Source organism: Cylas formicarius, unplaced genomic scaffold (genome assembly GCF_029955315.1).
Source record: "Cylas formicarius isolate icCylForm1 unplaced genomic scaffold, icCylForm1.1 PGA_scaffold_1__22_contigs__length_36826433, whole genome shotgun sequence".
Taxonomy (NCBI): domain Eukaryota; kingdom Metazoa; phylum Arthropoda; class Insecta; order Coleoptera; family Brentidae; genus Cylas; species Cylas formicarius.
In genome coordinates, this window is record NW_026844264.1 from 2519763 (window position 1) to 2537732 (window position 17970).

Below are 17970 nucleotides of genomic sequence, written 5' to 3' on the forward strand. Positions count from 1 at the left end.
GGAATATTGTGTTCAAAATGATTTTCAAAAAGTTTCGCTTTTAGGGCGTGTAAAATTCTATTATGATACCTTTTTCAAGGTATCAAAGTGATACTTTTTAACTGCAACTCCCTGTATATTATAGCATTTTGGGATTGATTATGCCCTATAATTTAGCAGTCACGGTATCATAAGAAACCAAATTGACTTTATAATAATGAACCAGTTTTATAATATATAGTTATAAAAAAGCGGTTTTATCTTGTAAAACCTAACCAGGTGCAGACATGCTGTGCGATCACAATCAGTTATTGGCACGTACTACACTCCGATTAAAGAAAATGCTCAAAAAAGCACTCAAGGAGCACTAAAATGTTGAAAATCCAACAATAAAATATTGTGCAAACAAGCAGAGTTAGTTTTAACAATGACCTCAGTAATATCTGCAAAGAGAGAGAGATGGCGAGTGATAAGTGTGCTGATTGTACAAAATCATTTGGGCCTAAAACAAGTGCAATTTAGTGTAATTTGTGCAACTACACATACACTGATCTGTCCTCATCCGATTTTAATAAAATTTGTGCTGCAACGCAAAGAAATAAAATGCATGAACGAGTTTGTCGACAGTGTGCCACAGTTAAGGTTAGATGTCGTGCATCATTGTCTCCAGTTCGCGCTACTGATCGAGTAAAGTTGGATCACTCACTGGTGTCGAACGGAACACCACCTACTAGGTTTACCAACAGACCAGGTCGTGGAAAATGCTTACTATGCATGTCAGCAGGCCAGGATTTTGTGATCCTGACGATCAGGCGAGTGGTTCCAAGTCTGAGGAATCAGGTAATAAATATTCCAAACTTAGTCAAAAAAATCAGGTTAATCAGGTTAATAGACAGAATATTAAGATGCCTGAGATTGTTCTTGTTATATTGAATATTTTCAACTCTATTAATGAGCAGAATAACAGATTGATGAGCTCCAAAACGAAATTAATGATTTTGAAGTCAGGGACTGATATGCAGCTGTCTTTGGGTGTACTGAAATTTCATCTGATATTTATAGCGAAATGCAGGATCGTTCCATCAGATCTAAGAGTGTAATCTTGTACAATGTACCGGAGAGTGGAGTAATGACTCGAAACTCCGTGTTGTGCAGGATAAGGAACATGTATTTAAAGTTCTTTCCGCGACGCGGGTGAATTGTTCAACATTTAAGGGTTTTCGACTGGGCAAACTTAATAACAGGGGTCCTAGGCCGTTGAAGATGGTTTTATTTGATGCATCGCTTATTGATAGAGTATTCTGTTGGTGTGCCAGGTTTACATGTTCAGTATGTTAAAGGGGTACCGAAGGTTGTTCAACAGAAGAATACTTCAAACCCAACAAACTGAAGATTTATTATCGTAATGCGAGCAGTGTGCGTACTAGATCGAATGAGTTAGCGCGGATCGTTAATAGCTGTATATATGATGTTATTATACTGGTGCCGTTGTGGCTTTACGAGGTCTACTTGGATTTAGAACTAGGTTTTAGCGACTTTATCATCTTCAGGGAAGATCGCAGCCAGGCAAATACTGGTGAGACGAGGGTGTTTTCGTGCGACTGAGATGTTTTTTCCTGTAAGTCTTCCAATTTCCCTGCATGTTTAGTCGCAAACTCCAGAACTTAATTGTTATGAAAAAAACTCCGCCCACAAAATACAAGAAAACTAACAACAATGGTGGTTATTTTTATTTCTGTGGCTTAAGGGATTAGTGTAAGGCACTGCGTAATGAGTGCTATATTGTATATATAATGAGAATTAGCCAGGATGTCACGTATGACCCCAAGACGTAAATAGTTTGCGGAGTTCAAGTGCATATAGCGTTAATATGAATTTGAGCGACGAGGTTGCCGAATGTGGTCAGGATATTGTAGGCTTGTTTGCAAAACACATTGCTTCTACTTATGAAAAGTGTGAGGGTGTGTTTCCTAATTATAGTTTTGACTACAGTTTAGACTTCAGCTCCATGAGCGTTTTACTTACTGATGTGTTTGAGAGCATTTTGAATTTATAGACTGGGTTTTCGCATGGGCAGGGCGGGATTCCTTCAGTCTTGATTAATAATTGCGTGGGTACTTTGAGTAGGCCACTACAGCATATATTTAATCTTTAGGTATTTTTCCTGACATTTGAAAGGTACCGATTCACAAGAGTGGTGATAAGACTGATGTCGCTAATTATAGACGCGTTTGCATACAGTCAGTGGTTCCTAAACTGCTAGATAAGTTATTTTGTGAGAGACTTTCGCAGGGGAATTCTGGCTGATCAACAGCATAATTTGTACAGGGTAGATCTACAGTAATAAATTTTTTTCACCTATCAACAATTTTTATTGAATGCTTTTGAGCGGCTTGCTCAGGTGGATTGTATCTACTGATTTCTCGAAGGCGTTTGACCGGGTGGGTCATGTGCATCTTGTCTCTAAATTTAGAGCTATGGGCCTGGGGGCTGGGCTGGTGTAGTGGATTCAGTGTTTCGTGTCTGTTCATACTCAGTTGGTTAGTATGTCTCAGGTAAAATTGATATTTTTTCGGGAGTTCCCAAAGGTTCTCACACTGGACCCATCCTTTTTAACTTGTTTATAAATGATATTGTTAGTGTAGTTTCGGAATCGCAGTGTCTTTTGTTTGCGGATGATTTGAAGATATTCAGGAGGGTTGGATCGAACGAGGATGTTCTCAGTGATCTAAGATTAATAGTCTTGAGTTTAATGTAAAAAAATGCTGTAGTATTAGCTTTAGTCGTTCATTGAGTATGGTTCACAACCGATATAGGATTGATGGAGTCGAGATCGAGACCGTCAGTAGCATTAAAGATTTGGGTGTTTTCTTTGATTCTAAACTAAGTTTTGTGACAAATAGTGTCCAACTCACTCCATATTGCTGAAAACTTCTCTATATATTTTTGGTTCGCTCTCGGCTGCCACATAGATAACATCGGAGCTGTTCAGAACGTATTTTTAAAATCCTCTGTTGGCTTCAAAGGAATCAGATCAACTACAGTATTATAACTAAGGCCTTCAATATTGACTGATTTAAGTTTTTCTCTTTACGATTCGGAATGGTTAGTATAATTGATCAGCTCTTTTGCATAGCATACAATTTAACGCATATTACAGAAGCTGTGATAACTGAAAGCGTGTAACTGTCTAAAGCTTGAGCCTTTTGTCGACAGTCTCCTCTCATTTCGTTCGGATGTGTTCCGTTTTAGCGCTTCCACTTAATTCTATTTAATGTTATTTTTATATTTTGTTCTGGTTTTTAGCTGTTATTATACTGCTGTCTTTCTCCCTCTTTGCCTTTAATGAATGTAAAAGTTTTGTAAATTGGTTAAACCGTAAATAAATAAATAAATAAAAACATCTGTAGTCTCTATCACATAAGAAAAACTGAGAAAAGAAAAAATGGGGAAGCGACAGGAATGCTTAGCTTAGTATCCATTTTGCAGCCTTTCCATAATATGCTAATTTTTCAATGAGTCACATAACGTTAAATATTTCCTCAACTGATAACGATCTAAAAATCTAAAAATACTCCAAATACAAAAAAAATTGATACAACAACTATTACAGGTTTTCAGTAAAGTACTTTATGTAAGACACCTGGTAGATATAATTGAAGGATAATTGATTTATAATCACTCCTCTTTCCAGTGTTTTGTGTTTTGAATTTATTTATACTAGACATTCAAAATTTCTACATTTTAATTTGCTTTTAAGATTTCATTCAAGTCCATTCTAGAGAATACGAAACAGGAGCAATTTTGAATCTGGTTAGGGTCAAGAAATGTGGCGTATGCATATATTTTGAAGATAAACGCCATTATAATTTAATTACACCTAGATTGCAAAAAGAAATTGGGACTTAATACTGTTTAATCAACAACATAATAGAAATTTGAGCATCTTTATAGTTTTTTTAACATTATATAGCACAAAGCCAGAAATCCGTCAATTGATTTAATATTTGATAGATCTGGAAAAAGGACTTGACACTGTGCCTTTAAAAAAACTCTTTGAAACTTTGGATAACATCGGATTTAACAAGGCACATAAAAGCTAACAGCAAAAATTAACAAGAGATCAAACCCGGTTAATAAAGACCTAGAAGCAAGGATTGCTCATCTATATTTTTTAAAATATACATTCAGAAAAAACTGGAAAAGAAAAATTTTAAAAATAGGTGATCAATCTCTAATAAGCGTTCGTTTATTTTGCCAAGTAATTGTAGGTTTTAATGAAGAGGACGCAGACTACATGTTTAGAAAGCTAACAGACCAATATGAAAACTGAGGACTAACGATAAATATGACAAAAAATGAGTATATGAAAGTGGGATGAAAACAAACACCTTCAATGCAAACACCTTCAAAGTACTTTAAGCGAAAAGGGCAAAACAAAAGAGGATATTAAAATAAAATACGGCAAGGAAAGAAAGCAACCTAGGCCCTAATTTCTCTATTATGGTCTAAAAGCATAAGAGTGGACACAAAGATACATACATACATAAAGCTGTATTTGAACTTATCTTAAGCATAAAACCAAGCAAACTGCGGAAGCATACCTCTAAAAGAGTCTGTAGAATATTAAAATTGGAGCATGTTAGAAAAGAGGAAGTATGCCAAAAAACAGTTATCAGAATCTACTCTTATGGTATGGATATGTCCCGAAAATGAAAGATGAGAGGTAGCCAAGAAAAGTTCTACGGTAAATTCCACAGAACAGAAGGACAAAGGGAAGACCAACAATCACTTGGACAGACGGAATAGATGAATATGACTGGAAAAAATGTCAGACAAAATGTAGAAAGCGACAGAGACCGAAGAAACCCCACTTTATATTATACATCATACTTTCATTAGTTTGAAGCACATGTACCAAAGCGCAGTTTTTTTAAGTAGTAAATAACACGACAAAAATTTTTGGCACAGCTTCCGTACAACTTTTTCATCTATAGTTTTATAAAATTGTGATTTTTACTTTACTTTTCACTTTTTAACACGCAAAATTTGTTTATTAGATTTGTATTGTATTTTAAATGGAGTATCACGGACAATTACGTCAAAATATTTTTCCCTTGTCACCGCTTTGCTTTGCGTTTGGTAGGATAGACTTTGTTCGTGTATTACAAGCAGAATTGTTAAAAATACATTTTTTAAAGTATTTAAATGCAAATATTTTGCCGGCAAAGTAATAAAATGTATTTCCAATACAATTTTAGAAACTCTATTTAATTGCGAGTACAATTACATTATAAATTACAAATACATTACTGGATTACAAATTCAACATGTAACAATAATAATTTAAAACGTGAATTGACTATATATATATATATATATATATATATATATATATATATATATATATATATATATATATATATATTTTGAAATAAAATTAGGAATCTACCCTCCTGGATTCAATGTGTGAAATTTGCAAAATGGTAGGTAAGGCATTTCATCATGTTGGCTTAGCTTGGCAGTGCTTATGTGAAACTGGCTCGGATTCCACTCTATAAGTGCTTATATACTGTTTGAGAAGGCGGAGCTATAGGCCCAAAGCCATCGGTTGTCAACTGTCTCCCTTACGGAGCTGTAGAACTATCTCAACCTGAGTCAACCAGAGTCACCTTAACTCTGCTGTTCTCTCTAATAATTTCTACTTTAGGGATTCCATCACAAAATACACTTCACCACAACATTTCAAAGACAAGTATGAAAGCAACCCCACACTTGCCACTGTTGTCCTTCCTTACATTCAAAACATCATTGATCACTTAGCAAAAACTCTTAAGAAATATAACATCATCAAAACTTAACACTTGTCCAAAAAACCAGACCGAAAATATCAACTAGCCTCCAAGAACATGAAACAGCATCAAGACTATGACAAAAAACTCATCAGCAGTTGCCCAACATAATCATGAAACTGAGTATCAAATTTGATTAAATACAACTAAAATTATAGACATGTATAAGCAACTACACAATTTTAATCGTGACAACGGTCATTAGCTTTCACCAATCAGTCATCCTTAACAATATTCATGCCCTACAGAGTAGAATTTTAGCCAGTTTCAGTTAAGCTCTGAAGAAGTCAACAGGATGATTGGCGAAACGTTAGCAAGTTCTTCATTAACAACCGGCGCAGGAGTTCAGAACAATTAAAAAATTAATTGTATTATTTTATTATCATTATTTTTTCCCGAAAATAACTTCAACTCCAATGCAGACTTCTGTCTGACCTACCTGTATCGACGGAGTAGAGCTGTGCAGATTCTCCATAATAGAACTTTAGATACAAGTTTTAATTTTAATTACAGGTATTTAACATTTTGTATTGAAATAAAACAAAATAATGCAAAAAAAAGTATTTAGAAATAGTCCATGGATTTCAAATAAATCTTTAAATATATATATATATATATATATATATATATATATATATATATATATATATATATATATATATATATATATATATATATATATATATATATATATACTTTCTGTAAGTTTGCATGTAAAATAAAAATAAAAATGCGTACTAACCTAATGTATTCAGGCTGACTTCGTCATCGCCATTTTGATGGGCCGCCTCTACTATTCGACTGTCTACGGCGCCGTAAGGATGCCACCAGCCCCTGTCATCGCGCCACTGCCAAATTGGTTGGTCCTTTGCTATACTTGTTGGGCGTTCTAATAAGGCATCTACTGTGAATATTCCGTCTAAAATGACAAATTTGCAATAAGATTGATTTTTTTTTTAGTTGAGCAATATTTTTCACCTGTAGGCAATTTCGGCATAAGCTCTCCGATTAAAGCTGTGATCTCGAAAAGTTCTTGAGGTTGCCTGGAAATTAGTTCGACGCTTTCCTGATTGACTTCCGCCGAACCGGTGAGTAAGTACAACAAAGTTTCGGCGATGCTTTGCTTCAACAGGGTCAACGCCAAGTCGGGACAATTCGCGCACATGACTGACAACATTCTCAGCACTGAAAAAACGTTCATGAAGTTCTTGATCCATTTCTTCATAAACTTTTTGAATTCTGAATAAGCCACTGGCTGTATACCGTAGATAAAATAGATGTATCTCTTAAATTGGATATAAACAAATGTATTGTAAGTTGCACCACAACGCCTTAGCCCTAGCGCAGCACACTGAGTTAAGGGAGTAAAACATTAACATAGGATTTTTTTTAAAAACAAAGTTTTTATACCTATTTTACATCTATCTATAATTATCTAGATACAAAAATATAAAGCTCAAATAGATATAAAATCGCGTTTCTCAAATCGATAAATTTAATTCCATGAAGTCGTTTAGCGAATAATTTTCCATTTTCGTTTTATATTTTCTATCGTGCCAAGTCCTTAAAGTATTACTCCAAAATAGAAGACTTTTGAAAGATCAGGATGCTACCTCCTACCAATAATATTAAAGTTTAATGTTCATGATAACGTAGGTGTACTATTTATATCACATCATATCAAGAAATTGCTTACTTGTATTTGCTAGTCTCATCAGTTTTTATTTAGAAATATGCATTAGAAAGTTTTATAACAATATTTTTGCCTTGTGGTAATATTTGTTCTTTTTTTTACTATTTGCTGTGTGTTCCAGATTTCTTACAAAGAATTATGTGAAATGTTGATGTAACCTGAAAGTTCTTGTATTTCCGTAGGTAATGCAAAAATTGTCGTTATAAACGTGTGTTCGTTTTATGAGAGTAGATATTACCAGAGATTTTACTGTATTATCATTTCCATCCCCACTACGATTCGATAATGTATAATATATATATTGCAGAAATAAAGTGTTTTCGAAATTGCACAATTGATTTAATTATTTATTTAAAGAAGTGAACCTAACAGGCATAAAACCCAACTAACAGGTAGGTTGTAGTACAAAGCATTAAATAGTTCTAGACGCATTGCAAGTAATGATAATATGATAAACATTCTTCTTTGTTCAGACCCAAGGACGTTATTTTATCTGTTGTTTCCAAGATTTTATTAGTAGCCCTAAACTACTGGTGGTATTATGCACCATCATTTTTACTAACTACAAGAATTTTGCTCTTCCTGCAGTTGAGCCTCATACTATACATATCACATGTCTCCTCTACGCGGTCTATCCAACCTCTGCAATCCCTCAGCACTATCTGCTATAAGAAATGTATCGTCCGCATACCTTAAATTATTGATGGTCGCTACATTGATTTTAATGCCTTCCTCTGTTTCACTAAGCGCTTTTCTAAACAGTATTTCGGAGTAGGTATTGAACAGAATTGGTGACAGAATGCATTCGTGGCATGCTCCCCGATTGACTGTAAATTATTGGGAGGTTTTGTTGTCTATATGCACAGTCGCTGTCTGGTGCAAATACAGATTAGTTATGAAGCGCAAGACTTTGCCGTCGATACCAGACTCCACTAGTATTTAAAATAATTTGTGGTGTTGCACATTGTCAAAGGCCTTCTCGAAGTTGATAAAACAAGCGTAGACATCGCAGTTTATATCCCTGGCCCTCTGTATCAAGGGAGTTTTCCAAATGATATTAAGTAGGATTTTTAGTACATCAGACTTATAATTCGGTAATCAGAGCACCCAGTAGCATTTGCTTTCTTAAGAAGGGAATAAATGTGGAAATTACCAGTCTCTAGGCAATTCTCTCATATCATACATTTTATTAAGTAGTATTGTCAGTATTTTAATTTGGGAGTCTTCCAAAAGTTTTATAATCTCTGCCTGAACATTGTCCGGTATAGTTGCTTTATTGTTTTTGGACGTGTTATTGCGTTCCTCACTTCGTCGAGTGTTATTTCCGGGTCTGAATCAGCATGGATAGTGGTTTCTGTCCGTTGTTCTTCCTCGAACAGCGCCCCCATATATTCTCTTCACCTATCCAATATTTTTTCGTTGTTAGTTAAGAGTTATAAGATTACCAGTTATTGCTTCGTAAACTAGTCCTTTCTGCCATAGTCTTGATTTTCTTGTGTAGGTTGAAGGTGTCATGCTTTCGTTCCAAGGCTTCAATTTCAATACATTCGTTATTATTTGCTTCCTTGATCTTTTTATTGATTTTATTTATTTCCTTGTACTTTCTTTCGCTCCTATTCCATTGGTGCTTTTTTGTTTTTTTTTTCAGGTTTTAGTTTACAATCTGCGAATACAGACATTTTTTATTTTGCCCCAAGTGTCTTCTATATCCATGTCCATCCATTTATTTATTTAGATCTAGAGACATGCTGTTAATATTGTTGTTTAGTTTTAACTTCCTTTTTGAGGTTTTCTTTTACGGATTTTCTTTCTACGTATTTTGACTTTGCAGCAGAAGGTTATGGTTTGACAGGATGTCGTATATGATGATAAAGTCAATCTGTAGAATCGTCGAGGTGGTAGTTGAAAAAGGGTGTTCGTTATCGCACTGTCTGTTTCTTGACAAAACTCCCCCATCATTTGTTATACCCTGACTAAAATTTCCAACAACACCATCAACAGAACCTCTGCCCACCTTAGCACTGAAATCCCCTACCAGGATATTGACCTCCGGGTTCTTGTTGCATTTCATAGTGGTTCGCAGAATATTTTTACTTCCTGATCTGAGCTTTTTGAGGTTGAAGCATATGACTGTATAATACTTATATTAATATGTTTGATATGCCATTAACACTAAAAAAAAAAACAAGAGAATGGGAAAAGACTGAAATTAATAATTAGTTAACGGGACAACATCGTTTTTACTTTAGTAATAGATTGCGAAAAAAGGTCCAAATCGAGTCGAACAAACAAACATACTCCAACCTGACTAATAAGTTATATAACATTTTTATCACTTCTCTATTTTGAAAGTCTCTGGTCCACCATAAATTCATATCTTTTTGAGGTTTCTGCCAGTTCCTTATTAACATGAGGAATAAAGAATAATTTCGAGTCGAATATTACTGCCAAGTTACAAAAAGTGTTAGAACGGAAGAGTTTCATCAAAAAGATGTCATATTTCACAGCTGCACTCATGATAAAAGAGACATTAAACTTGGCTGTATTAAGCTGCAAGTTATTATTTAGAGACCATAGAGATAGACATACTGAGTGTGGTTAGACAAGTTTGAAGAAAACAAATAACAAGCGATTCGGAAAATCCAAAGGCACGGAGCTTGTGGACTAGAATTTCGTGATCTAGGCGATCAAACGCTTTTGAAAAATCAAGATATATGACACCGTTAAATTGGTATTGGTGGATCTTCCTTTAAAAAAAAAACATGTTGTTGGGGGACTATTTGGTTCTTAACAACATGAAATATTTTGTCCTGTAGGAGATTCTAAAACTATACAAAAATTGCAGATAAGGGAAATAGCTCTATAGTTTGTGATTTGCGACCTACAGTCTTTTTTATTTTTGGCAAATTCTGGACTCGATATAAAAAAATAACTATAGTCAAAACCATTCTTATCATGTGGGTCTCAATAATTATGCAGGATGTAAAAATAATTAACAATTTTCTCTTTTGCTAAGATTTTGAACCACCTCCATAGATCATAACTATTTTGCAATAGGTAGTAGAAGTATTCCTCTTTTACAGTTAAACTCATTATCTAAATTAACATTCCCCGTTATTATGTGATTTTGAATGTTTTTATTGATTTCATAATCATGACAACAATAAATTCCAGAGATTTTGAAAATACCTTTAATGATTAATTGAATAAGTATACCAGCGGCTTTTAATTCAATAAATGTTATTTTAAGTTTCGATGCTGTAAATTAGTTTTAACATAAATGATCCACTCCATCCGCTTTATTATTTATTCGACTGTTGTTTATAAAACGAGCCATCCTTAACTACATATTATTACATCTGGTTTGTTTGTAAAAGCACTTGTCATCGTTTCCAATTTTAATATATTTTACATAATATTCCTGATATCAAATCAATCAAAAACCCTGAATTAAGATTCATTCATTAAGATTGTATTCTTCTATATCCATAAATATTACTTTATACAACTAGAATTATATAAGGATTTATAGATTACTTAACTGGCTGATCTGGCTTCCACGGGTAGTTTGTATCACTGACGCACTATATAATAATAAGTATGTAATATTAAATCTTTATTCATATTCCTTGTTTGTGCAGAAAGTTTGTAGAGTATAGAAGTTAATTTTCATTGTTTTATGACGGTAATTATATTTATCTTTTATGGTATATGATAAAAAAATGGTCATATTGATTAATAATACTAACATTGCTTTTTCAACAGAATTGACGCAAAATTTGGACTGCGTGAATATTTTGACGAGCATTACATTCGTGAAATTATTTCGCGAAACGACTCCACAATTTAATTCCTGAAGAGATTGTCTATGTTACCTGTGATAAATGTTCCCGTACTAATAATGGGCGGTGTAACGACAAGCAATTGTTGCACGTTGGTGAGGAGGACCGTGCTCGCAATCTCCTGCAACTTGGCCGGCTCCAGCTGAAAACTGTCCACCAATCTGGAAAACGCCAAACACACACTTTCCACGCATTTTTTGTCCTGCTGGGTCAAACGGGACGCCAGGAGGGGCAGCGAATCCTGAATATATTGAAATTCTTCGGAGGCCAAATTTAGGCAACAGTTGGCCGTTACAGACAGCGAATTACGTTGGGCGTTGATCGAGAAGAAATCCAAATACATCAAACAAGCTGACACGCCGTGCTAAAAACAATATATTTTACTATTATAAGTTACTACTACATGATCATTATATATTTTATCTCACATATATCCGTAACGGTTGATTTTATTGACAAAATTTATTAAATGCAGTGAAATATCTCTTAATGGACACCTCCAATGAGCGGACACTTTTTGATAGTCCGGAATTAAGTATGGGGAATTCAATAAGACGTAATCAATCTTGGGTGGACGCGGACACAATATCCTGCGTCGCTTATTTATAAATCAAAGTTATTGACGTTTGGCTCGCCTTCTACTCTGTACCTGCTTATATATTGTTTAAGGGGGGCGGAGCTAAGGGAGGGGCATGAACGTAGTCTCGGATGACTGATTCCCATACTGGTGAAAGGTAAAGACCTGAGTCGCGGTTAAGATTGTTTGGTTGCTTATAGATTTCTATAGGTTCTTGGATTTTTCTTTGGTAAAAGAACTGATTACATGTAAGACTCTTTCATGTTCTTGGAGCCTAGTTGATTATTTTCGTCCTCTCAGGACAACAGTGGCAACTGTGTGCTTGCTTGGTGAAGGTTGTGAAGTGCATTTTGTGATGGAACGCTTAAATTCTCTAATGTGAAAATTATTAGGGAGAAGAACCGATAAAAGATGTTTTAGTACTGGGTTCAGTGACTCGGGTTATGATAGTTTTACGGCTCTGTTTGGACCGGAAGGTGATATAAAAATGCACTAAGGTCGATACCTTAATGCAGACCGATGTCTGTATGTCTACAAACAGAATGCCTCAATGTTAGGTCTGATTTTCTATAGATAACATTATCTAAGAACGGGAGATTATTATTAGTTTCTAATTCAATGTTACGGTGTATAGATTTTAAATAGCTAAGAAAATATTGAAGAGATTCTTGACCTTGAGGTTGAGGTTATAATTTTGGTTTTACATGGAAGGTGTCGAGGGCTTGCTTCTTAAGGGCTTCCATAAATATATTCGTGATTATTGGTGATAATGGAGAACCCATAGCAGTTTCTTATGTTTGTTCATAAATCGACAAGCCTTTTTCAATTAGGACGAGATTTTATTTTATCGGATTTTAATATATCTGAAATAATGTTGAGAGTTTCAGGAATAGGAACTTTAGTAAAGAGAGCTTCTACGTCGAAACTAATCAGAAAATAGTTTGTATCCAATGTAATGGTTTGTAATTTGTTCAATGGAATGAAGGAAAAAGGGAAGTACAAAACTATCAGTTTTCCCTGTAAAGGGTTTTAATATACAAGCTAGAAATTTTGCTAGAAAATATGCTGAAGAACCAATGGTGCTGACAAGAGGTCGAATCCTGATTTGTAAATCTTAGAGAGTCTCCCACAGAGACGACGAATTTTAGAGTCCTGAGGAGTGACAGACTAGCATTTCCTTTATTTGCTTTTAGAATTACGATATCGGAATTATATTTTAGAGATTTTAGAGCAATGCCTTCAGGCTTTGAAATATTAGATTTATGAGAACTGTTTTTTTTTTAAGGATTTTTACGGTTTCAAATCGAATTTCATTGGCTGTTTAAGATTTCAGTTGAGTATAGGCTCGACTTTTGAAATGATTTTATCTTTTGGGGTAATATGTGGGACCTTTAGCAAGAACTGATTTTTCCGTCTCAGAAAATTGATGGCATGATATATTTACCACAGTATTTGATGGCTGAGAAGAGTTGAAGGTTTCACTAATGTTGATGTTAGTTTCTCAAATTTTTGAATATGACTCTGGGTAGAAGATAAGCGAAGATTTTCAGCTTGGTCATGAATCATGTTTGAAAGGGTCTCAAAGTTGGATGGGGACAAGATTTACGAAAAATTTTATAGGCACGTACAACGTACAGAGTAATCTTACCAGTTTCAGGGGGTGATCTAACTTTCTGCTTTTTGCGCTTGATGACCTGTTCATATAGGTTTGTTAATGTTTCAAAGAAACTTCCCAGGTCACTGCAATATTAACTGTTTCGTTAAAAAATTAAAGTGAATGTGTTCCATAGCCTGTTTATCCTTAATGAACCATTTTATGGGCCAGCGATTTCTCCTATCTATGTAATCGTTTTCACTATTTCGAAAAAAACCCGAATGATAGCTTTCATGCCCATATTTCAAAAACTGGTGGGAGGTGGGGTCATCAAGAAATAACAATTTCTTTTTTAAAAATTGTTATTCGATGACGCTAGTTACGTCCTATAATCTCGCTTTTTTCCTTATAACTTTTTTGTTGGTACGGCTCCGTTACTTTTTTTTTTTGTAGATTATCGAAGAGTGGTTATTTCGAGACCAAAAAGTAATACATGCTTTTAGAGAAAACGCAATGATTTCCATATTTGCATTGATATATTTTTCGGATGAAATAGTTTTTTTTTTCGAGCTTTGCCTGAGAAAACGTTATCAATTAAACGTGAAAAATTTATGGGCTGAAAATGATCCAAGACCCACCATTACGTATTGCGTAAATCTAGCAGGAGAATAATTATTGGTTATTGGCAAATCCAAACATCCAATGCCATTTAGAAACATATGAATAAGTTGCCCGATATGTGGAAAAGTAATAAGAGGGCTTGGATAACATCCACTACAATGGAAGAAATGGTGGCAAGATTTTAATTCAAAAATGGGTAAAGAAAGATACATTCTGCCATTTTTTGGTAATGCTACCCCGCATCCGGTTAAAGAACATTCAACTTATTTTTTACCGCCGAATTGCATATCTGTTATCCAACAGCTAGAGCAAGACACGATCCAAAATTTTAAAATATTTTACCTGGCCATTTTAAGTAAGAGTTTTTTAATCAATATAAGGTTCACGGTTTAACTAAAGCAATATTCAGAAGTCACGATACAATAAAAAGTGCTTACAACAGGCAGGATTTACGTTAAGTAATGTTGATATCTGCAAAAAGATGATTTCGCGGAAGTCAGCTTTATCCGAAATATGGCGAAACGCAAATGCCACGGGCGTTGAAAAAAATTATTTAGATTAATTACATTTTCAAGACAACATACTAAAAACTAACACGCCCCAAACTACTCTAATTGATTTTTTGAATTCTAATTATCTAATTTATATTTGTTATGTATTCTATTTTTTATTTATTGTTACAACATGTGTTTGTTAATATGTATGAGTATGAGAAAACAATAGAAATCTACCAAACGTATTTTTATACTTCTCCCATAGGCCGACACCTTCCTTAGTCTGACATATTTCAATATTCCCGAAGGTATTCTCCCAAAAGAGATTACACTGAATAACTGCTCTTTATTGAATGAAACACCTAGTTAATTTTTGATATAGGAAAAATATTTGATCGATGCTATGATAATATACGACATTAACATCAAGTGCTGAACAAACATTAGAGTAGAGCATATCAAAACAACGCGCAAATTAGATAGCGTGATTCATTCAGCCTTCATACTTAATATGTTTACAGACAAAATAATAGAAGACCTTCCCAGAACTGCTTATACTTTTTTCATGCTGCTGAATTATATTCTCTGAAACCAAAACGAAAGAACTAAATATGCCCGTAATCAAGGTAAAGCACAAATGCTAGGTAATATCTAAAGAACCGTTAAAAACAGATCAATAGTTGGGATTAGAAATAACAGGCCATGTAAATCTGCCAAATGAAGTAAAAGAGCATGGAGTAAGTTTTTTCATTTACAACATATGTCCACAAAATTAATGGCTGAATCTCATTTTCTTTAGCCAAATGTCAAACTTTGGGAGATTTAAAAGGGTAGAATTTATAATTATTACTCTTCAGCAAATCCACAATACTTTCGCCCTTCGCCTATGGAATTAAAAGGATTTTCTTATCTATCTAAACTAACCCCATACATTTTACGTATAACATAAAAGGGACACTGTTATTGCAGATCTCCGTAATAATAGAGTGTTGGAGTGTTACTCGATATTAAGTTCACTTACACACACCATGTTTCATTTATTGTCTAAATCACTTCAGATTTTGGGCTTTATTAAGTGTTGTACAGTGGACTTCCAGAGTGTTATTTCTCTCAGATTACTGTTCTGCTTCTTCATGCGTTCACACCTGGATTATTGTTCCTGTGTGTGGTCACCTTCGTATAACGTCCACATACAGGCCATAGAAAGAGTGCAGCAGAGGTTCGTGCGGTATATAGCATTTAAGGAGCACCAAGGACTTGAAGACGTTGATTACGCTGATTGGAAAACTCTCTCCAACTTACAACTCTTCAGATTCGTCGCATGCAGAAGGATCTCACCATTTTTTATTTTTTTATTTACTGCATTCAAATTCCCATGGACCTAAGCTGTTATGTAAGATTGGGCTACGCGTTCCCCCCCGCCAGACCAGGTAGAGTTCCATCATACTATGGGCAGAGTTCTTTTCTTACTAGGTCAGCTGCACTAGCGAATCGCTTTTCTGGCCAACTTGACTACTTCCAGAGTGCAAGAATATTTTAGAAAGAACTTAAAGACTGTCGGTAAAACTAATCCCCTTTTCCTCGCAATAATATTGTATACCATTGTGTTGAAGCCTCGCTACTCTTATAAGTGTCCTTACTATCGTTTCGACTATCTCATCTATTTATTTCATTCTGTTTTAATTTTGTTTTATTTTATTTTATTTTGTTGTTTACTATTTTGTTAATGTGAATCCTATTTTATATTGGGCGGTTGGCCCGTTGATAAATAAATAAATAAATTCTGGCCTTAATGTAAAAAATAGCTATAACATGTTATACATTTTTTTTAATATTTCCTTCCAATTACAAAAGAAACTTTGATATGCTATGCTTTTTTGCCAAAATAAATAAGCATGTAACATTAAATCTACACCATAAACGCTACACCTTTTGTATTAAACTTTTTACAGGCCTAGAAAGAGTTCGCAGCATCTTTTATGCAGTAAAACCAGGTATAGGGAAATACATAACAAACCATAACCATAACCATATGCTACACCATAAAATTATGCATCAAACCATAAAATAATATATAGGGTGTCGCATTTGAAAAAAATAAGTTTTATAGCTTTGAAAATGACTTTGGACATCCGGTAAACGACAAATCAATTCTCGCTGCCAATTTGGAAAGAATGATCCTTGGGTGCATAGTTAACAGGCGCGACAAAATAAGGTCACAAAATATTTAAATTTTTCAAGATATCGTATTGGGAATAAGTGTAGGGAAACCTGAAGGAACCTTCCAAATATTACAGTAGCCTGTGGAAGTTAATTTGAATAATATATCGGGTGTTTTAATTAAAATAAGGAAGCTACATGCAATGCAATGAAAGACTGTACAATAAAACAACTATTTTATTTCATATATATAGATATATATATTTTTCATCGTTGGATTCTTTTTATTTTCTATTTGATTTTGAAGTTGTTATTTTTCTAGTACGGACTAGAACAGCACCTATTACCATGATATTTTATATTTATGTTATGTGTGTTATATTTTCGTGTTTTATTTCACTTTGAAAAGTAGGTCAAACTCAGAATCCAAGCTCAAAATAACGACAAAGAGTGTAAAATTAGTGATAAATGAATAAATATAGCAAATTATTTATATTTCGTATTTGGTGGAGCTCTTCTTAAAAATTATTTCTCATTTTGTCACCTTACCGCACTCCAAAACACAATAACAAAAATAATACATTTAGCAACAGTGGGTTTCTTTAAAAAAATTGATACTATGACATTAACTCGAATAACAAATCAGAAGCAAAATTAGATAAGTCAGGAATCTGAGAACGTAAACCGACTTTTGGATCCTTAGATATCGAAATAAAATTTGAACTCCACTTACCGCCTGGAGGATGGACTTTGAATGCCTTCGCGACAACATATCCAACGCTGTTAGCGATTGTTCCGCAACATCCATACACTGAATGACCTGCAATTTTTCCAAAAACACCGGCACCGCATCCACAACCACCGCTGATGATCTTGGTAAAGCCTCCATCATATATGTCAATGCCCGACATGCATGGTTCATCTGAATAAAAAAACACCAACCAAATGAACACCGCGTTGGGATAAAACTACCCGCTGAATATCTAGCAGAAATATAGTAACAAGTTTAACAAAAAGTTACTATTTCAAACCTTTTGAATTTCTCCTGCGCCGGTTGTTGTGTTCTTCTCGGTACGTGCTTATATAAGATTTGAGAGAGGCGGAGCTAAAGGAGGGGCATTCATATATCGGATGACTGATTCGCATATTAGTGTGAAG

At 34.4% G+C, this 17970-nt stretch overlaps 1 protein-coding gene across 2 annotated transcripts in view; it reads right to left on the reverse strand.

The window, feature by feature from the left end:
• Window positions 1-17970, reverse strand: part of LOC132696105 (E3 ubiquitin-protein ligase TRIP12) — a 100212-nt gene that overhangs the window by 40683 nt on the left and 41559 nt on the right. For both annotated transcript variants that reach the window (XM_060660726.1, XM_060660724.1), the window contains exons 9-12: window positions 17546-17734; window positions 11400-11730; window positions 6810-7016; window positions 6574-6750 (exon numbers count right to left, since the gene is read on the reverse strand). In XM_060660726.1, coding sequence (XP_060516709.1) covers window positions 6574-6750; window positions 6810-7016; window positions 11400-11730; window positions 17546-17734 — 904 coding nt within the window. The remainder of the gene's footprint in view (window positions 1-6573; window positions 6751-6809; window positions 7017-11399; window positions 11731-17545; window positions 17735-17970) is intronic.